Source organism: Apaloderma vittatum, unplaced genomic scaffold, assembly GCF_000703405.1.
Source record: "Apaloderma vittatum isolate BGI_N311 unplaced genomic scaffold, ASM70340v1 scaffold7409, whole genome shotgun sequence".
Taxonomy (NCBI): domain Eukaryota; kingdom Metazoa; phylum Chordata; class Aves; order Trogoniformes; family Trogonidae; genus Apaloderma; species Apaloderma vittatum.
In genome coordinates, this window is record NW_009734567.1 from 58,761 (window position 1) to 74,437 (window position 15,677).

Consider the following 15,677-nt stretch of genomic DNA (forward strand, 5'->3'; position numbering starts at 1 on the left):
ATATGTAGCCTGACAAGGCAAAGTAACTCAGGGATAATCACATTTCACACTCTGAGGCGTAAGCTGTACACCTGCCAAGGCCAGAAGGGAATTCTTCCTCACGCTGCAAATGTTTTAATTTGGATTTTGCTCTTTCTTGCATTGGTGCAGTGCACCATATAGGAGAGGGGATGAGGACTTTAGGTCAGGTGCATGAGGCTTTCGCTCTCTTCTGAACAACTTAAGGGACAAAATTCTCCCTCCTTCAACCACTGCTCCTGGAGGTCCTCACGGAACAATGGTGCTGGTGCAGGTCCAGCTCTGGAGGGCAATGAGGAGCACAGGAGTTCGGGCTGCCTCTCAGGGAACACCCTCTGGCCTGGCCTGGGGCAGTATAAGTAGAGGAGGGATAAAAGAAAGCCTGACAGTGAGGTTTCACTAGCCATGTCCCAGATGTGCTGGGACGGATGGGCTGCTCTCGCTTTGACACACCTGCACAAAAGTGCACAGCCAATCTGTGTCTCAGGCCCAGCCATCGCTCTCTGCAAGCACCATGCCCCTCCCCACTCCTGCAGCTTTAAACCACTAGAAAAAATAAAGCCATGGTAAAAGTTGGACAAAGCACAGCGTCCCTGAGCCTCGGACAAGTGGCACAGCCTCTCCCTGTGCTCCCAGGCCCACTGGAGAGGCTGCAAGCTGTGGCGGCCTCAGCTCGCGCTCAGGCTGGCCCTCCGGCCCTTGTCCGGCATTTCCTGTAAACAGGGAACACTTCCTCCCCAGAGATGACCTGGCAATGAACTAGGGAGGGCCTGCGCTCAGCTGCACCGCACCCAACGCCCCACCATGCCAGAAGGTACAATGGGGCGGCTGATAATACATAATAGGTTATTAAAGGCAGCTCTGCCCTTTCTACGCTCCTCCGGGCCCATTATTTACATCTCAAGTCAGCCACCACAGAGCTTTTGCTTTCATTAAATCATTAGCTTCACATGCACCCAGACCTTTCCTAGCCCACAGCACCGCAGAGGCTGTCCTTAAGGCATCAGCACAGCTCTTACGCTTCTTGTAGCCAAGCTGAGATTCAGAAATCTACCTAGAACCACTTAACAGTCATGTTTGTTAGCGTTACTGTTTTCTGCTAGGGGCAGGGGTTCTTGAGTTATAGGCTCTCAGCTGCTCTCAAGCAGCGATGCTGGCCTGATTTCTACAAAAGACACACAATGGAGAACACCAGCAGTGGAAGATTTAGGCAGTACTGCTTGCCCAAGGAATTGCAATTTATAAAAAAAATGCAGATAGACACATCAGAAAAAGGTCTACATCAATCATTCTGTGGAAGTTCTGCAAACAGAGCTAGACAGAGCAAAGGCATGTTTGTAACACACAATAGGGTCTCCACATGCTCAGTGTTGGGGACTGGCTCTGCTGTCTTACAAGAATAATGAAGAGATTTAAAGTGTGAAACAGGTAAGAATCTGGGTCCAGATATGTTTTGTGGCTGCACAAAGAGGTTATTGACTACACTGAGCTATACAGAACTAGAATATCTTTGCAAGTCCTGTTACTTAGTGTGTTTAGGTTTGTACAGTTCAGCAGCTGCTCTGTACTTTTGTGCCTAGAGTACAGCTAGGACTACACTGTTGATTCTGGATTCTAGCCTGGACTGAGATGTGATTAGGTGTCAATTAAGCAAATGTGTTCATTACAGCAGTGAAGGGATCCAACTCATTGTAATCCTTTCAGAAGGTCCAATTTAGCATAATTCTTAAGTGATAATAGAAGTGAAAACTCAGAGGAAGATGCCGGCTTAGAAATGGTGTCAGGGAAACTGTGTGATGTGCTGTAGGCAGTCCTGCTTTAGCAGAGGGGTTGGAGTAGATGTTCTCTAGAGGTCCCTTCCAACTCCAACAGTTCAGTGATTCTGTGAAACATAAACACAAAACTGAACTTGAAACAATTATCATTTGCTGCAGCCAGAATATTTAGTGATATACTTACTAATAGAAATCTGACTTCTTGGCATCTGATTCCAAAAGACAACAGAACTGGTGGAAGACAGAGGGCTTGGTTTTGTGGTGGGAAACATTCTTGGATTGTTTTAAGCTATTCAGAGCTGTGTCAGGAAAAGACTTAAAATCAGTATTCCTAGAGCCTCTTAGATAGCAAACAAAATGGTACTTGCAAAGCAGATAATGACAGTTCTTGGTTTTCTTTTCTTTCTTTAAAAACTACAGATTTTATTCTTATATTAGAAGAAGTAACATACCAATAATACTTCACAGTCTGAATCTGCTAAAATACTCAGACCATATATGAATTTGTTGCAAGTACTGCCTTGCTTAGAAATGAAGTTATATACACATTGCACAATAATGAGCCCAAATAAGAGAATTATCCCTAAGCATTACTATGGCATTACTGTTTTTAATTTCATTTGTGCATAAATAGAACAACAGTTGGTTATGCACATGGGGGAACAAAGACAGAACATGGAATTTCAAAAGTAGTATTACGAACTGTAGGAAACCTGTGATTTGTAATTGCCATTTCTAAAGTTGAAATGACATTTGTATGGCTTTAAGATGTCCCTTTCCATGCAGTAACACCATCAGTCTTTCACATCCAGCGGTCCAAGAGTGCCCAAGTCTGCAGTGTGAGTGCCTTCAATAGCAGCTGGCAATAAGTTCTCACAGTGCTTTAAGTATTTCTGTCATGCAGTCAGAGAATTAACTTTACAGTAACTCAGCTAAACCCTTCATTTAACATTTGTCTTAGGCTGAGAATGGTTCTGAGGTTAGAGGAGAGTTAGTTAAGGGGGAGCTTTGGGAACAGTAGATGCTGATAAGGTATCAAACTCATCCCATGCTACCAACTTTGCAGAAGGAGAAAGAACAAACCAGTAGCTCCCATGCAGGACTGCATACATGTATTTTGGACTGGCTTCAAGTTACAATGAAACAAATAATAATAATTTTGTTGGACTCTGTCAGCATTTCTGAGGCTTGATGAATGATTTTAAAGTTCTGAATTATTAATAGATCCCAAAAGTAAAGTTGTAATGAGGTGGGCTTATAGGATGAAGTTCAGGTGCTATTTTTAACCCCAAGAATTTTGATTTGGATGGGGCCCAAAAGTGATAATTAACATTTTCAAGAAAAAATATTGTAAACCTATCAGCCTATTCTTTTAAAATTCAAGCCCTAAGATCCACCTTGTACATTTGCTTCAAAACAGTAAAGTCCATCAAAGTTGCTACAGCAATGTGAGAGGGTAAAAAAATACTGTTTTGATCTGGGTGGTTGCTTGACATCAGATTTTAAAGAAAAGTGGAAAAATACATTTTCTTGACACTCAGAAGGCAAGTAGATTACAACAATGACACAAGTACACAAAATCTTGTTGCTTGAAATCAGATGTTTAGCACTGCTGTATCTTTATTGTTCAGCTCAAGAACCGGAACACTGACATAAAAAAAAGAATAAATCCAAAAGCTTGAAAACTTAATGATTGTATGTTAGAGGTATCAGGGAATCTCTTTAACTTTGCTGCCTGTATTAAGGCAACAAACAAGTCTAAATGCCTAGACAGACACACAATTTGTGGCAGACTTCCTGACTCAGGAGTGGGAATAGTAACATATGTCTTTCAAACCATGAAAGAACAAGAAAAAGTAAGGAAGGAGCTCTGATACGAAACAGCACACCATGCAGTAAGGGTAGAGGAACAAGCCTCAGGAGCATTTTAAATACAGCCTCCCACATTCCTCGAGAGAGTGTTCCTCTGTCCCCCAGATCAAATGACCGCATGCTTACACCTCCCAGAGTGGCTAAACTAGCACTCATTCTTGCCATCATTCTTCACGTGGCACTCTCATTGACACTGCTGATGTGGCAGAGAGCTGGGCAAACAGACCAGCGTGGAAAGTGCAGCCCTCTGCTCTGGGGAAGAAGCAGCCAGCAACATAACCGGCATCAGAACTGTCAGCCCAAGGAGCTTGTGTAATGATGTGGCCAGAAGCCATGGCCCAATTATGACAGCTTGAAGCAGGAATACAAAAGACAAGAGCTGGCCCTCATCAAGCAATTTTCTGTGGCTTGATGTTGCTTCTCTCTCTGTAATAAAGTGTTTTATGTGCACGCAGATTTAGGATTTGCTTCACTTTTGTTGTTTCGCTTTCCATGGGCCAAAATTCTTTTTCTTTGTATGTGTACATTATAGTCAGAAACCTGGCAGCGTAGCTGTAGTATGGAGAGTCAGGCTGTGCCTCCTTTACCATTTGACTACTAAAGCTAGTGTGCGTGGTCTGGGACCTCAACCTGAAACTAGCACTAGAAAAGCTAATAGGTTTTGCCCATTCAGCTGTCTGAATAGAGCCAAAGAAGCCCCTAGAACAACACAGAGGTAGAGGACATGGCCACGGTCAAGGAGGAGAATGGAACTAGGTGGTATTGGAATAGATCATCTTAAATTGGTTTAACACCACAGGCTGGGCTTTAATGGGGGCTCCCCAAGACCATGGGGTTATACATGCACCAGTGTGTTGTAGTGTGTGCACAGTCCTGCTGATCTCTGCAGTGTATTCTGCAACCACTTTGTACTGTTTAATTTTCAGAGGCAGAAAGACTAGTGTATCATATAGTGGATCAGAAAGGAAACCAGTGCAAGGAAAGGTAGTATCCATGCGAGCCATGAAAAGTGCAGTGAAGCTGCCAACTCCCTCTTTGGATTTTAAAGTATCAAGGTATGCCCTGTTACCATATTGTGTGGTAATCCTCTGCAGCTGCCCCCTGCCTCCTGCATCAAAGCATAGTGTTGGTTCTCTCCCTGCTCTGGGAATGAATGTACCCCAGTAGAATAACAGATGTGGTAACCTGAGTGATTCACACGCACCCAGTAAGCTGGCTACATAAGCAATGTAGCTTATGGGGACATAGCTGGCTGACATGGGAGGTCACCGATATGCTCAACAACCCCTTTGCAGTTAGGCCTTGCTTTACAAACTGAAATTTTGTTTTCAAAGTTTGTTTACAAACTGAAGTTGAAGCCACTGGCCAAAAAAGGTTGTGAAGGGTCAAGAGGCAACTAACCACTTTCAAAAGGTCTTGTCTGGCCCTATACTGTATGGTGTAGCATACTACATGTTTTGCAGTAGGTACACTGGTGTCTGCCCAAAACAATCAGTTCACTTACCACTGAAATGAAAACTGGTATCTGTAAATAGGGACTGCTCTAAGACTTTCCAGCAGATCTTCCCAACTTCCCATCATGGTCCCGTTCTCCAAAGTCCCTGGCCTGTCACACAGATTTCATGGTTCAAGTGCTGCCATGTTTATCCAGATGAAGACTCCTCAGGTACCTTTTAAACTAGCATCCTGCTATGCTGTTGCTCCTCTTTATGCCTTAAACCTTCTTGGTTGAATAGGTATCCCATTCACACAGCTTTCAATTTGAGACACTTTTACAGAGACTCTGGAAGTCAAACACTCTGAACTTCTTCACAGCTTAAAGCAGTGATGAAAAAGGTATTTTAGCTGCTACATGTAGTATGGCAAACTCTGATTACTGCAGAATCTGGACTGTTAGCTCAGTTTGTAGAGGACTTTACCAGGAAATAATTGCTTTTCTTTGCTGCAACATCTGAAGCTTCAAAATTTATTGTTGAGCCTCAGAAGACTGGAAAATAAACTATTTCAGATGTTCTAGAAAGAAAGCAGAACTGTGTCCATTTTTAGTTGCTCTATCACCAAAACCTTTTGGGTATTTCTTTATCCCTATGGTGGGTGTTTTAGGCACTGGGTTGTGAGAAACTCAGAATGTAACTTGCAGTTCGGACCAATTCAAAGAGATATGGGACACAAATCAGACCTGGGAGAAGCAGAGACTGGATTTTCTGTATCTTAGGCTACAGCATACAGGAGTTTCCTCTGAACTTTGTCAAAACATATATTGTTCACATAGAATGCTTTTGTGATTTTTTCCCGTTTGGAAAATGTTTCCACTTGCTCTATTTTCAGGTGCAAGTGTGAATTATCAGGGCACTGAAATCATAAACAGCTGTTCAGTTCCTCAGGAGTACAAATCAACAGAACATACCAGTGTATCCCAAATGAGCATCTGGCACAGTATCATTTTCTCAGCCAGATTCCACTTATTTCACAAAAAGAAACTGTCTGATGACATGGCACATACCTAAATTGGAGATCAGGGGTATGTTCCTGATTATTGTGTTTATTTTTGGCAGTGTAACCTAGACACTAAAACTTGGAACCGAAGTCTTTATGTTCTATTTTCATTTTATTGTCAGTTTGTTATTCCATACTTGCCATGGAAAACACAATAAGTTCAACACAATGAACACTATGGTGCCCTGCAGCCCCACAGATCAAAGTATTCTTGCCTGAAGTGAGACTTCACAAACTCCTCTCTTACCACTGTCAGCATTACTCCAGCTAGTTGTGTTGCCAGAGCCACAAAGGAATTTGTATGGATTATACAACTTTTCTTGTTACTGATCAAAATGTCCTGCACTCTTGAGGGCCCTTTTCATAGATGGTCAGCCCTGGCCTAAATCTCTCACACAGAGACTTTCTGAAGCAGTTGGTGCTAAATGTGCCTTAGCCTCATGCTAAGATCCCCAATATCATTTTACTACAAGGAAGGAGTTGGGGGCTTTTAGATAGCAGATCCCTCAAAACAGAAGCTGAAAACTGAGCTATCAGTTTCTCTCAAGCCAGCATATGCTTGTCCTGCCATTTGGTTGTGAGGTAGGAAAACGCTGAAAAATGCCATTATCTTTTTTCTTTCATCATTGTAACGGTGCTTCTTTGCTGGTGCTGCAAGGTTCAGTGACCCGAGGCTGTACAAGGGAGACTTGTGCCCGGAATGCTTCTCTCCCGCTCAAAGACCAGTCCTGAACAAAGCAGTGCCCAGTCTCTTGGCTTTTAAAGTTCCTGAGGTCCTGCAAGCTGGGTGTGTATAAATACTTCCCTATCAGAAGGGCAAGGAGGTTTGGTGGGTTTTTCTATCAGTTTTCAGAAAGATCTGAGGACATATGGAAGGAACTAACGCTACTACGAAAACACTTATCCTCATGGTTGTCCTTCCAGCAGGGATTCCCTCTGGACTTGAAAGCACGTATCAGATCGGAGACTTAACTACCCTGCAGCCTTACTAGAAAAACAAACAGAGCTCCTGGAATTCTGAACTAATCAAGACATTGTATTAGGCTTTTCTTTCCTGATGATTGGGGAGAGCATCAAATGAACTGAATTTTTTTTTGCATTTCAGAGATTCACCCGTTTGCTAAAGCAGAATATTTCAAGAAGGAGAGAAACAGAGTTTAACTGCTAATATGTAGAGGCTGAATGAAAGTGACTCTACTCTGTCTCTGAAGACATCAGCTTCAGTTCCAGGTTAAAATTAGAGCTGGCTGCAGTTTTGCTTTGCTGAGGTTTTTTTAGTTGAAAAATCAGGCTTGGCATGATTAAATATTGCATAGATTTGTGACATTTGGCAGGGATTAATCTATTAATTAATTCTGCTGCTCCTCCTCAAAAATTATGGAAAATCAAAACCATCTTAACTCTGCAGTTCAAAAGTATGTTTTAGTTTAGGATTTACTTAAGTATCTATATCTTTTTTCTTTTTTTTAACTTGCAAATGAAACAATCAGAAAAAATGTTGTAAACTACAGAATTCCTTTTTTTTCCCTTGGACTTTTCATTTAGGCACACATTTTATTTCTCTTGCAGCCACTGAAGCTATGTTTTTTTCCTTAGAACAACAATAAAATAGCAAGATAGACTGTTTGTCCAGCACAGTTTAAAATATGTTTTTACATTTTTGTCATCTTACTATATGTCACTCTCACTGTGGCTTTTTATCCTAAGTGTATTCACTGTGATGTGTTTTTATTTCACTATCATTGTCTGGTATTTTTTAAGCCCAACAGTGTGAAAGCAGAAAGTTTAAATGAAAGATTTTGAGGTGCTCAGTTTTAGCTCACAATGCTGCCCTTATCTATTTAAGGACCAGAAGGTTTCACATCAAAGGCGTATTGTACTGTACGCACTCCATTACTTCTGAAGGCATGGGGGCTAAGGAAGGGACCCTCTGAGCTCTTCTAGCCAAATCTCACAGCCAACAATGCAGTCTGATACCTGAAACATAAGAGGGGGTCAACAAGCTTCACTGAGAAACTTTCATTTCATTCAGCACCAAACTAGCTATTCTGGAATAGGCACACCTGTCTAGAGGGCCCATCAGGGAGATGTAGTGGGTTAATACCTGAGCTTTTTCCCCACATTTACTAAATGCATTCAAAATGTGAGGACAAACTGCCAACAAACTGGAGAGGTGTTTGAGACAGCAGAGAATGGCTGGATCACAGATCCAAGCAACCATCAGAATCATAGAATTGTCAGGGTTGGAAGGGACCTTAACGATAATCTAGTTCCAACCCCCCCACCATGGGCAGGGGCATCCCCTACTAGATCAGGCTGCTCAGTTCATCAGTACCTAGCTGTATTTTCTTTGAGAAGAAGTAGAGGACATCCCTGTGATGCTGGTAAAGCTGGTGTAGCATGAGTCAGAGCATCAGAAAATGATAGGTCTACATCTGCTTGCTCTAGGCTTTTGAAGGACAGCATCTAATTAATCCAGCCCATTACGCAAGTGAAAGGATCCTTTTATAAGCTCTTTAAGAGGGGTCTTGACAAAACAGACAGTGCCTCTTACATATGTTCTTCCATCCATTAACTCTAATTAGTTGATTAAAGTAAAAGTAATTGTCGTATGCCACTGAATAGCAAATCTTTAAGGCAGTTTTTACATTAACCCCCCTTGGGTCCTGTAAAAGAAGAACTCTTGTAAGATAATGAAAAGTGCGCTGTACATTAGAAATAATTTCACTCGGTAGCACAACAAACTGTAAACTACTAGATTACATTTGCATTTAGAATTCAATAGCATTCTGTTGTTGTTGTTACAAATCTAATCTAGAGATATCGTTGAGTAGTGCATTCTGGAAAGGCTGCAGAACTGTAATGTGCAGTCTGTCATTCAATAAATCTTCTCCGCAGGGCTCAGGGTGGGGGTGGGAGAGGAGAAGGGCATGCGTAGAACACTCATTGACAGTAAAAGACCTGACCATTTCAAACAGGTTGCACCTTGCCAATCTGAAGTCTTATCACTGTCTGCAGTACATGTTTTTTTAATGTGTGGTGCTAGGAACGCTTAATCAAACCAATATCACTTCCATAATCCATAAACATAATCCAGGGCAAATCTGCAATACATAGCAGATTCTCTCCTCTTCTGTAACCCCTCTGAATCACAGAATCACAGAATGTCAGGCATTGGAAGGGACCTCTAGTGATCATCTAGTCCAGCCCCCCTGCCAGAGCAGGATCACCTACAGCAGGTCACACAGGAACGCGTCCAGGCAGGTTTTGAATGTCTCCAGAGAAGGAGACTCTGCAATCTCCCTGGGCAGCCTGTGCCAGGGCTCTGTCACCCTCACAGTGAAAAAGTTTTTTCTAGTATTTTTGCGGAACCTCCTGTGTTCCAGCTGGTACCCATTGCCCCTTGTCCTGTCATTGGACATCACTGAAAAGAGCCTGGCTCCATCCTCCTGACACTCCTCCTTGACATATTTATAAACATTTATGAGGTCACCCCTCAGCCTCCTCTTCTCTAAGCTAAAGAGACTCAGCTCCTTCAGCCTTTCCTCATAAGGGAGATGTCCCACTCCCTTCATCATGGAAGGAGGAGCTGAATATTTCTGGTTCCTATATATTTTTGGTTCATATAGTGGAAACAGAAAGCAAAGAAGTCTGCCCAGGTTTATAAGTGCTCAGGATGTGAAGATGGCTGTGCGTATATATTCCTCTTTCTCTGCCCTATAATTTGATTGGAAAAGTAGCCATCAGAGTGGAGGCTGGCTGCTAGTAAGGCCAGTATCTGCTGAGGATTTGAGACCACTTCCTGGGAGGTATATGGGACTGTGTTTCCTCATAAGCAAAGCCTGGGTTAGATCCAGCACATCGTGACTGAGCAGTCGCAGCTCTCTTGAGGCTATGCTGGGATGCATCTGCTGTGTGTGTGCAGCCTGGTGAGGTGCAATGCAGAGCGGTGCCGGGGAAGCACATCGCCTTCTTGACTACCTATACGGTCCCCCCACCTGCATCCCCAGCATGAACCAGGACAAACAGCTCCATGGGTATCAGGAAACAGGAGACCAGTCATGGAGCTGCTGATACATGTACTAAAATCTCTTCTGCTTCAGTATCCATGTGACATTACCAATACTGTCGAGAGACTCTTCGCTAAGGTGCTTGTTTGAAAAGCTCTGCCATCAAAGAGCATTTAGTAGTTGTCTTTCTGTCCTTGCTGTCTTGGAAAGACAATTGCCCGCCCCTCAAATGCCTGAAAATACAAGATGAAGCATGCCTTGTGCCCAGATCTGAGCAGCAAGGGCTTATCTCTGGCAGACTGCTCCCTGTCTCTAAGCAGCTGGAAGTCCTGCATTAACCGCTATCACCTTCTAACTCCCTGTGGCAATTCAGACAATACTAAAGTAAACAGAAATAAAGACATGACTCATGTCAGACCTGGCTGTAGCTATTGTCAAGAATTTCAATAGGCTGTGCACAGCCTGAAGTCAGGGTATAGTACCAGGATCCCCTGCTCTGAAATGAACTTAGAAAAGTTTCTTTCAGGTTTATGCTGCAAAGTACAACAACTGATGAAACCTGCTGAGATTTTAATTTCCATCATGTTCACCAGACTACAAGTGAAAATGTCCCTTGTCACTCCTTGATCGTCCTTCTCTCTGTTACAGTGTTTTTATAGGACTTTCTCCCATCTACAAGATGCAGTGTGCTGCACATGTTCCACACTGAGATAAAGAAATTATATGTATAGATTTATATGTGTATGAGGTTTTAAAAAATAATTTTTTTCTTTAAAAATTCTCACAATGTGTATGATAATGATGTTTCTCCTTGGCTTAATAATTGTCAGCAGAATTCCATACAGTAGATTCCTACATATCTTTAAGGGACCTGGGCCCCAGCAGTAGCAGACTTTTTCTGTGCTACCTCCATAATTAACATTATCACCAGCCCTGGGAAGTGCTTGACCTATAAAAAGGAAATTCTCTTTTAAAGTGTCTCATGAGTGCTATGGGTGCATGCTAGCTTAGTGTAGGCACAGAGCAGGGATTTATGGGGCAGAGAACTAGGAATTGAGTGGAATCAGCAGCTAGGATTTGTTTCTCTGAGAAAGCAAGAAGAGGAAAGGATGGAACATCCTTCCCAAAATAACTAGCTGAAATCTAGGCTAAATTTCTAGCTCAGGGCTTGAGAGCCTCAGTTTGTTTCTAGGTCTAGTCTAGAGTTAACTTGCTTTCACTCCAAATGCAGGGTAAAATAGTATGAACTAATGTCAGCAGCATTGTTGTTATTGTATACTGCGGCAAGCCAAAAGACGGTTTGAACAGTGTTGAAAATAAGAATCTTTTCTGGATATCCTCTGACAGCCATGCCTGCACTGAGCGGCTCTACCAGAAAAAAAAAAGCAAAAAAAAAGCTTGAGTCGATTTTATCTTCTTGATGAAATTGTCTTTTGAGTTTTACCCTAAACAAGAAATTATGGTAACTAGTCTGCTTTTTGGGATGAGAATAGTATTGATACGGGCAACATATAGCCAAGTATATTACAGAGCAAAACCTGCTCTTCAGCTAACAAACTGTGGCTTTCTTCTGCCTCTATCTTCTAGAAGGTGTAAGAAGCATCTGTAAATTTGGTGCTGCTGCTTCTTTCACAAGTCCTTGTGTATGAAGCTCTTTTGCTTTTCTCTTTAGAATTCTCTCCCCCCCATTTGTTCTTTGTTAAGGCAGAAACAACCATAGCCTTATGGTTCCCTTAGGGCCAGAGTTCAACTGAATTAATTATCCATGGCAGGGGAAGGTTGCATCTGTATTAAAAGCAGTCTGGTGCTTTAGCTGCACCTATTGCTGCTGCTGCATTTACCCAAGGAGTGGAAGGCTTCAGGAGTTTCTAATGGCCGTTCTCTGTGCTCATCTGATGCAGTGTCACAGCTTTACTTCTCAGAGCTGATCAAAATAGTGGCGTTGCTGTTAGGATTCTCCTGCCAGCTGCACACCAGCACACTTGAAACACTAAACCACTGTTGTACCTTAGCAGAAAGAAGACTTAGCAAACCTGGCAGATCCAAACTGTGGACTCCAAGTAGAAAGCAAAAGGGGAAAATGAAATCTGAAAACACTAATCTTCCTGACCTTATCTAAAAGCTGATAAAAGACTCTTCCATCTCTCCTAAAAGCATTGGAACTGATACTGTGGCAGACTATGAAATGAGTGTTTGAGCCTCTCTTTCCCATCCCCTTGAGGCTTCTCATACTGCCTTATGCACAGCTGATGCTCTGAAGGTCAAGCTGGGTTAGTGAAGCTATTCTTTAAGATAAGTGCCAGAATACTTAAATTCTAATTGATTTTGATCTGATGGAAGTTTAGCCAGTAACTTCGGTGAAATTACTCTGACTTATAGTGGTTGAGGATCAAGGCAAGGCTATAGGTTACTGTCCCAGAGGTGAGGTGAAGCTGTCTTTCGTTTTCAGCCTGAACAATTTTGTTTTTCAGCCTGAACAATTGCTTTGTTTTTCAGATAAAAGGGACTAGGTAGTGACTTTTCAAAAGCAAATGAAAAATGGGTCTGGTTCAGGCTATGTAGACTGGGGAAAGATCAAGGCAATTTTGTCCAATTCACTTATGTCTCATTATTATTACTGTACAGAAGGCTAATGGTGATCTATATTATCATATATCCAAATCAGAGATTCATTATTAATACCAGCTAGCTAAATTTTGGGGATACACAGTAACTGCCCTTCAGGGGGCAATATTCCCAGTTCTATTCTGGCAATGGTAATTCTAAGTTAAGATATATTTCTAGAACACATTTGTTATTGGACTTCTTCTATAAAAGTGATTGCTTCTAATTAGAAATTATTGGTTTAAATCTACTCCACATGGTCTTTCCTTTTAAACAAGAAAATTAAACAGTGAATCTTCTCATCTGTCAATTCTGTAAGCACCCCCTCCCACACTGCTTTTCCCCAGTCACACACAGCAGTGGAGATTCTTGGATTATTATAATCTTTTATAGCACTCTTACATTCTGGTCTCTGAAATGTAATACAAGAATTGTACTTGGCCATTCATCAAAAACGCAGCAATTTCATACAGTATCAGCAGATGCTAAATACCAGTGCTTTGCAGGTGAATGCACCAGAGAAGTTCATGGGCTCAAGTCTCACGTATTGCAAGGATTTAAACGAACACATTTGTACTCTCAGATGGTTGAAATAAGCCTCAGGATATGAACAGGCTGAAGTTCAAAGTAATTGTTATCCCTGCGTGGTTCTGGTAAAGCTGTATTTCATAGGTATTCGTATTAGAAAGCTTAAATCCATTGACAGATATTTTAGGCAGAACTGCTTTGGCAGGAGATAAAACATCCATGTCCATACATCATGTATGCATGTGCAAACAGGTTCATGTACATACACTTGTATGATTTGCTTTGCTTTACAATTAGACCATACACTGTTTTCCCAAGTACATGATGCCATTGAACGTGTATTACCCATTTACATTTCATCAAAGCTTTTCAGGAATATCTTTGTATGTATATTGCTGTCTGCTTCAGGTTCTTCCCTTCCACCCCGGTTATCTTAATACAGGGGTTGTTCAGGAGCCCAGCCTTCATTTCTCCCCCAACAGCAAAACCTGCACGCACAACAAGCAGCAGACTAAAAAATTATGTTCACGCCTTGACCTTGAGACTTCCTGAACCAGTTTGGATTGGCTCTCCCTTTGAAAAAACAGGCTTCCACAGGAAGTTCATAAATGGGCCCAAGTCACAGCAGTTGACGTAGTTTTAATATTTTTAACTTGGTTCTTCAAGAACTACCTAAAATGGGCGGTGTTTCATGGACACAAAGAATTGGCCAGCTTTTCCAAGAGCAAATGTCAGTGTGCTGGGTGCGATGCAAACCGTGGAAAGCCATGTGACTAACGCGCCGTCCAGCCCCGCTAGCGCAGCTTCTGCTGAGCTCAGCTGCGGGGATGTGGCTGTGCGCGCTGCGAAGCTCCACTGCCCTCCACCACGTCCCAGTGCCAGCACCCCTGGCGCTCCCAAGGCTGTAGGCAACCAACATCCCCAAAGAGCTAAATCACAGGCCTGTGTCCCAGACCCCTCAGCTTCAAGCACATTTGGATCCACAGCTTAAGCACTGATGCAATCTCTGTCCCCATGCCATACTCACCTCCCCCACCCCCTGCCAATTCTTGCCTCTTCCAGACAGAAGAAGCACCGTACATCATTCTTGTCTATACAAATGGTTTGGAACTCATTCCAAGATGTTTTTAATAAAAGTTCTTTTGTTCCTCAAGTCTAAAACACAGAAAGAGGATTGTGTGAAATGCCCATAGTTTGTTCAATGATAGGGGAGAGGACCAGAAAAAATGAATGTTGCAAAGAAACAGGAGTACTAAATCTTTAAAAGAAAAATGATGGATGAAAATGGACATGAAAACCTTGCTGTTAAGAAGTTTATCTTTTTCACCCAGCTCTAACAAAATGCAGCTACATTAAAGGCATTCCCTTTCATTCATTTGCTTTGTACCTTGTCTTCTTGTTACCTGTTGAACTTAACCTGTTGAATCTTTATTTACATCTCTGCACTCCGCTGATTGTATGCTATAATCCAGTGACAGATTCAAATTCAAAGGTCTTGAGTGCATTGCTCCTATGTAACTATGATACGGACATTTTCTTGCTTGCAAATAATCTAATGGAATGGCATGAAGGATTGTTATTAATGTTAGCAATGCATATTATTTCAGACAGAGCTATTTAATTCATTTATAAGTCAGCAGCTCTGTCAAAGGGCCATAATGATAGGCTTTAAAGCAACTTTTAAAATGAATTGTCTAGTTTGTTCAGTTCATGAATTGGGATTTTCTGGTCTAAACTGATGTACTTTGAAAGACTGACAAGAATGAAAAAATAAAGCAGGACCTTTCCAGCAAATAGGTTCTCTTTTCATTCAGTCAAGAAGTCAGAAACCTTTCTTACTGAAGAACAAAGCAAGATCTTCCCACATCCCCAAGCCACAAAAAATAGACCCATTAGATAAACAAAATATTTTCAAATGTCTTTTGGTTCGTATCTGTAAACCATAGGATCCAGAACCACTGGACTTGCTAGTATACACTTACAAGGTAAAGAGTAAATTAGATGTCTTTTTTTCACCGCTAAAGTTTTATCTTGTACTCTTCCAATCTTTCTTGTAAGCATTTCCTAAGAGGGGGTATAAGCCAAGCAACATAGAGGATCTGCCTATGATATCTATCAGGGGAGGCCTTGCCTGTTTGGCCAAGGCTAGCAGGTCTTACAGAATAATTTATTACAGTACCTTTCTGTTTCCTGGTCTGTAGTTTGCTGCTTGTTGTCAAAGCCAGTGAAGCTGCTCATATCCACATAGCCATCATTTTCATTAGCAGCAGATAATGCCCTGCTGGGATCTTCAAAAAACTCAGTAAAAGTTCCTGCTCTGGTGGATCTTCGAGGAGGAATTTGTATATTTTCATAGTCAGAGCTCATAGCAGGA

The 15,677-nt window shown here is 42.0% G+C and overlaps 1 protein-coding gene across 1 annotated transcript in view; it reads right to left on the bottom strand.

The window, feature by feature from the left end:
* FGD5 (FYVE, RhoGEF and PH domain containing 5) overlaps nt 1-15,677 on the bottom strand; it is a gene marked incomplete at its 3' end in the record, with an annotated part of 77,096 nt that overhangs the window by 58,711 nt on the left and 2,708 nt on the right. The window contains exon 2 of the mRNA XM_009876326.1: nt 15,483-15,672. Within this exon, the coding sequence (XP_009874628.1) occupies nt 15,483-15,672 (190 nt within the window). The remainder of the gene's footprint in view (nt 1-15,482; nt 15,673-15,677) is intronic.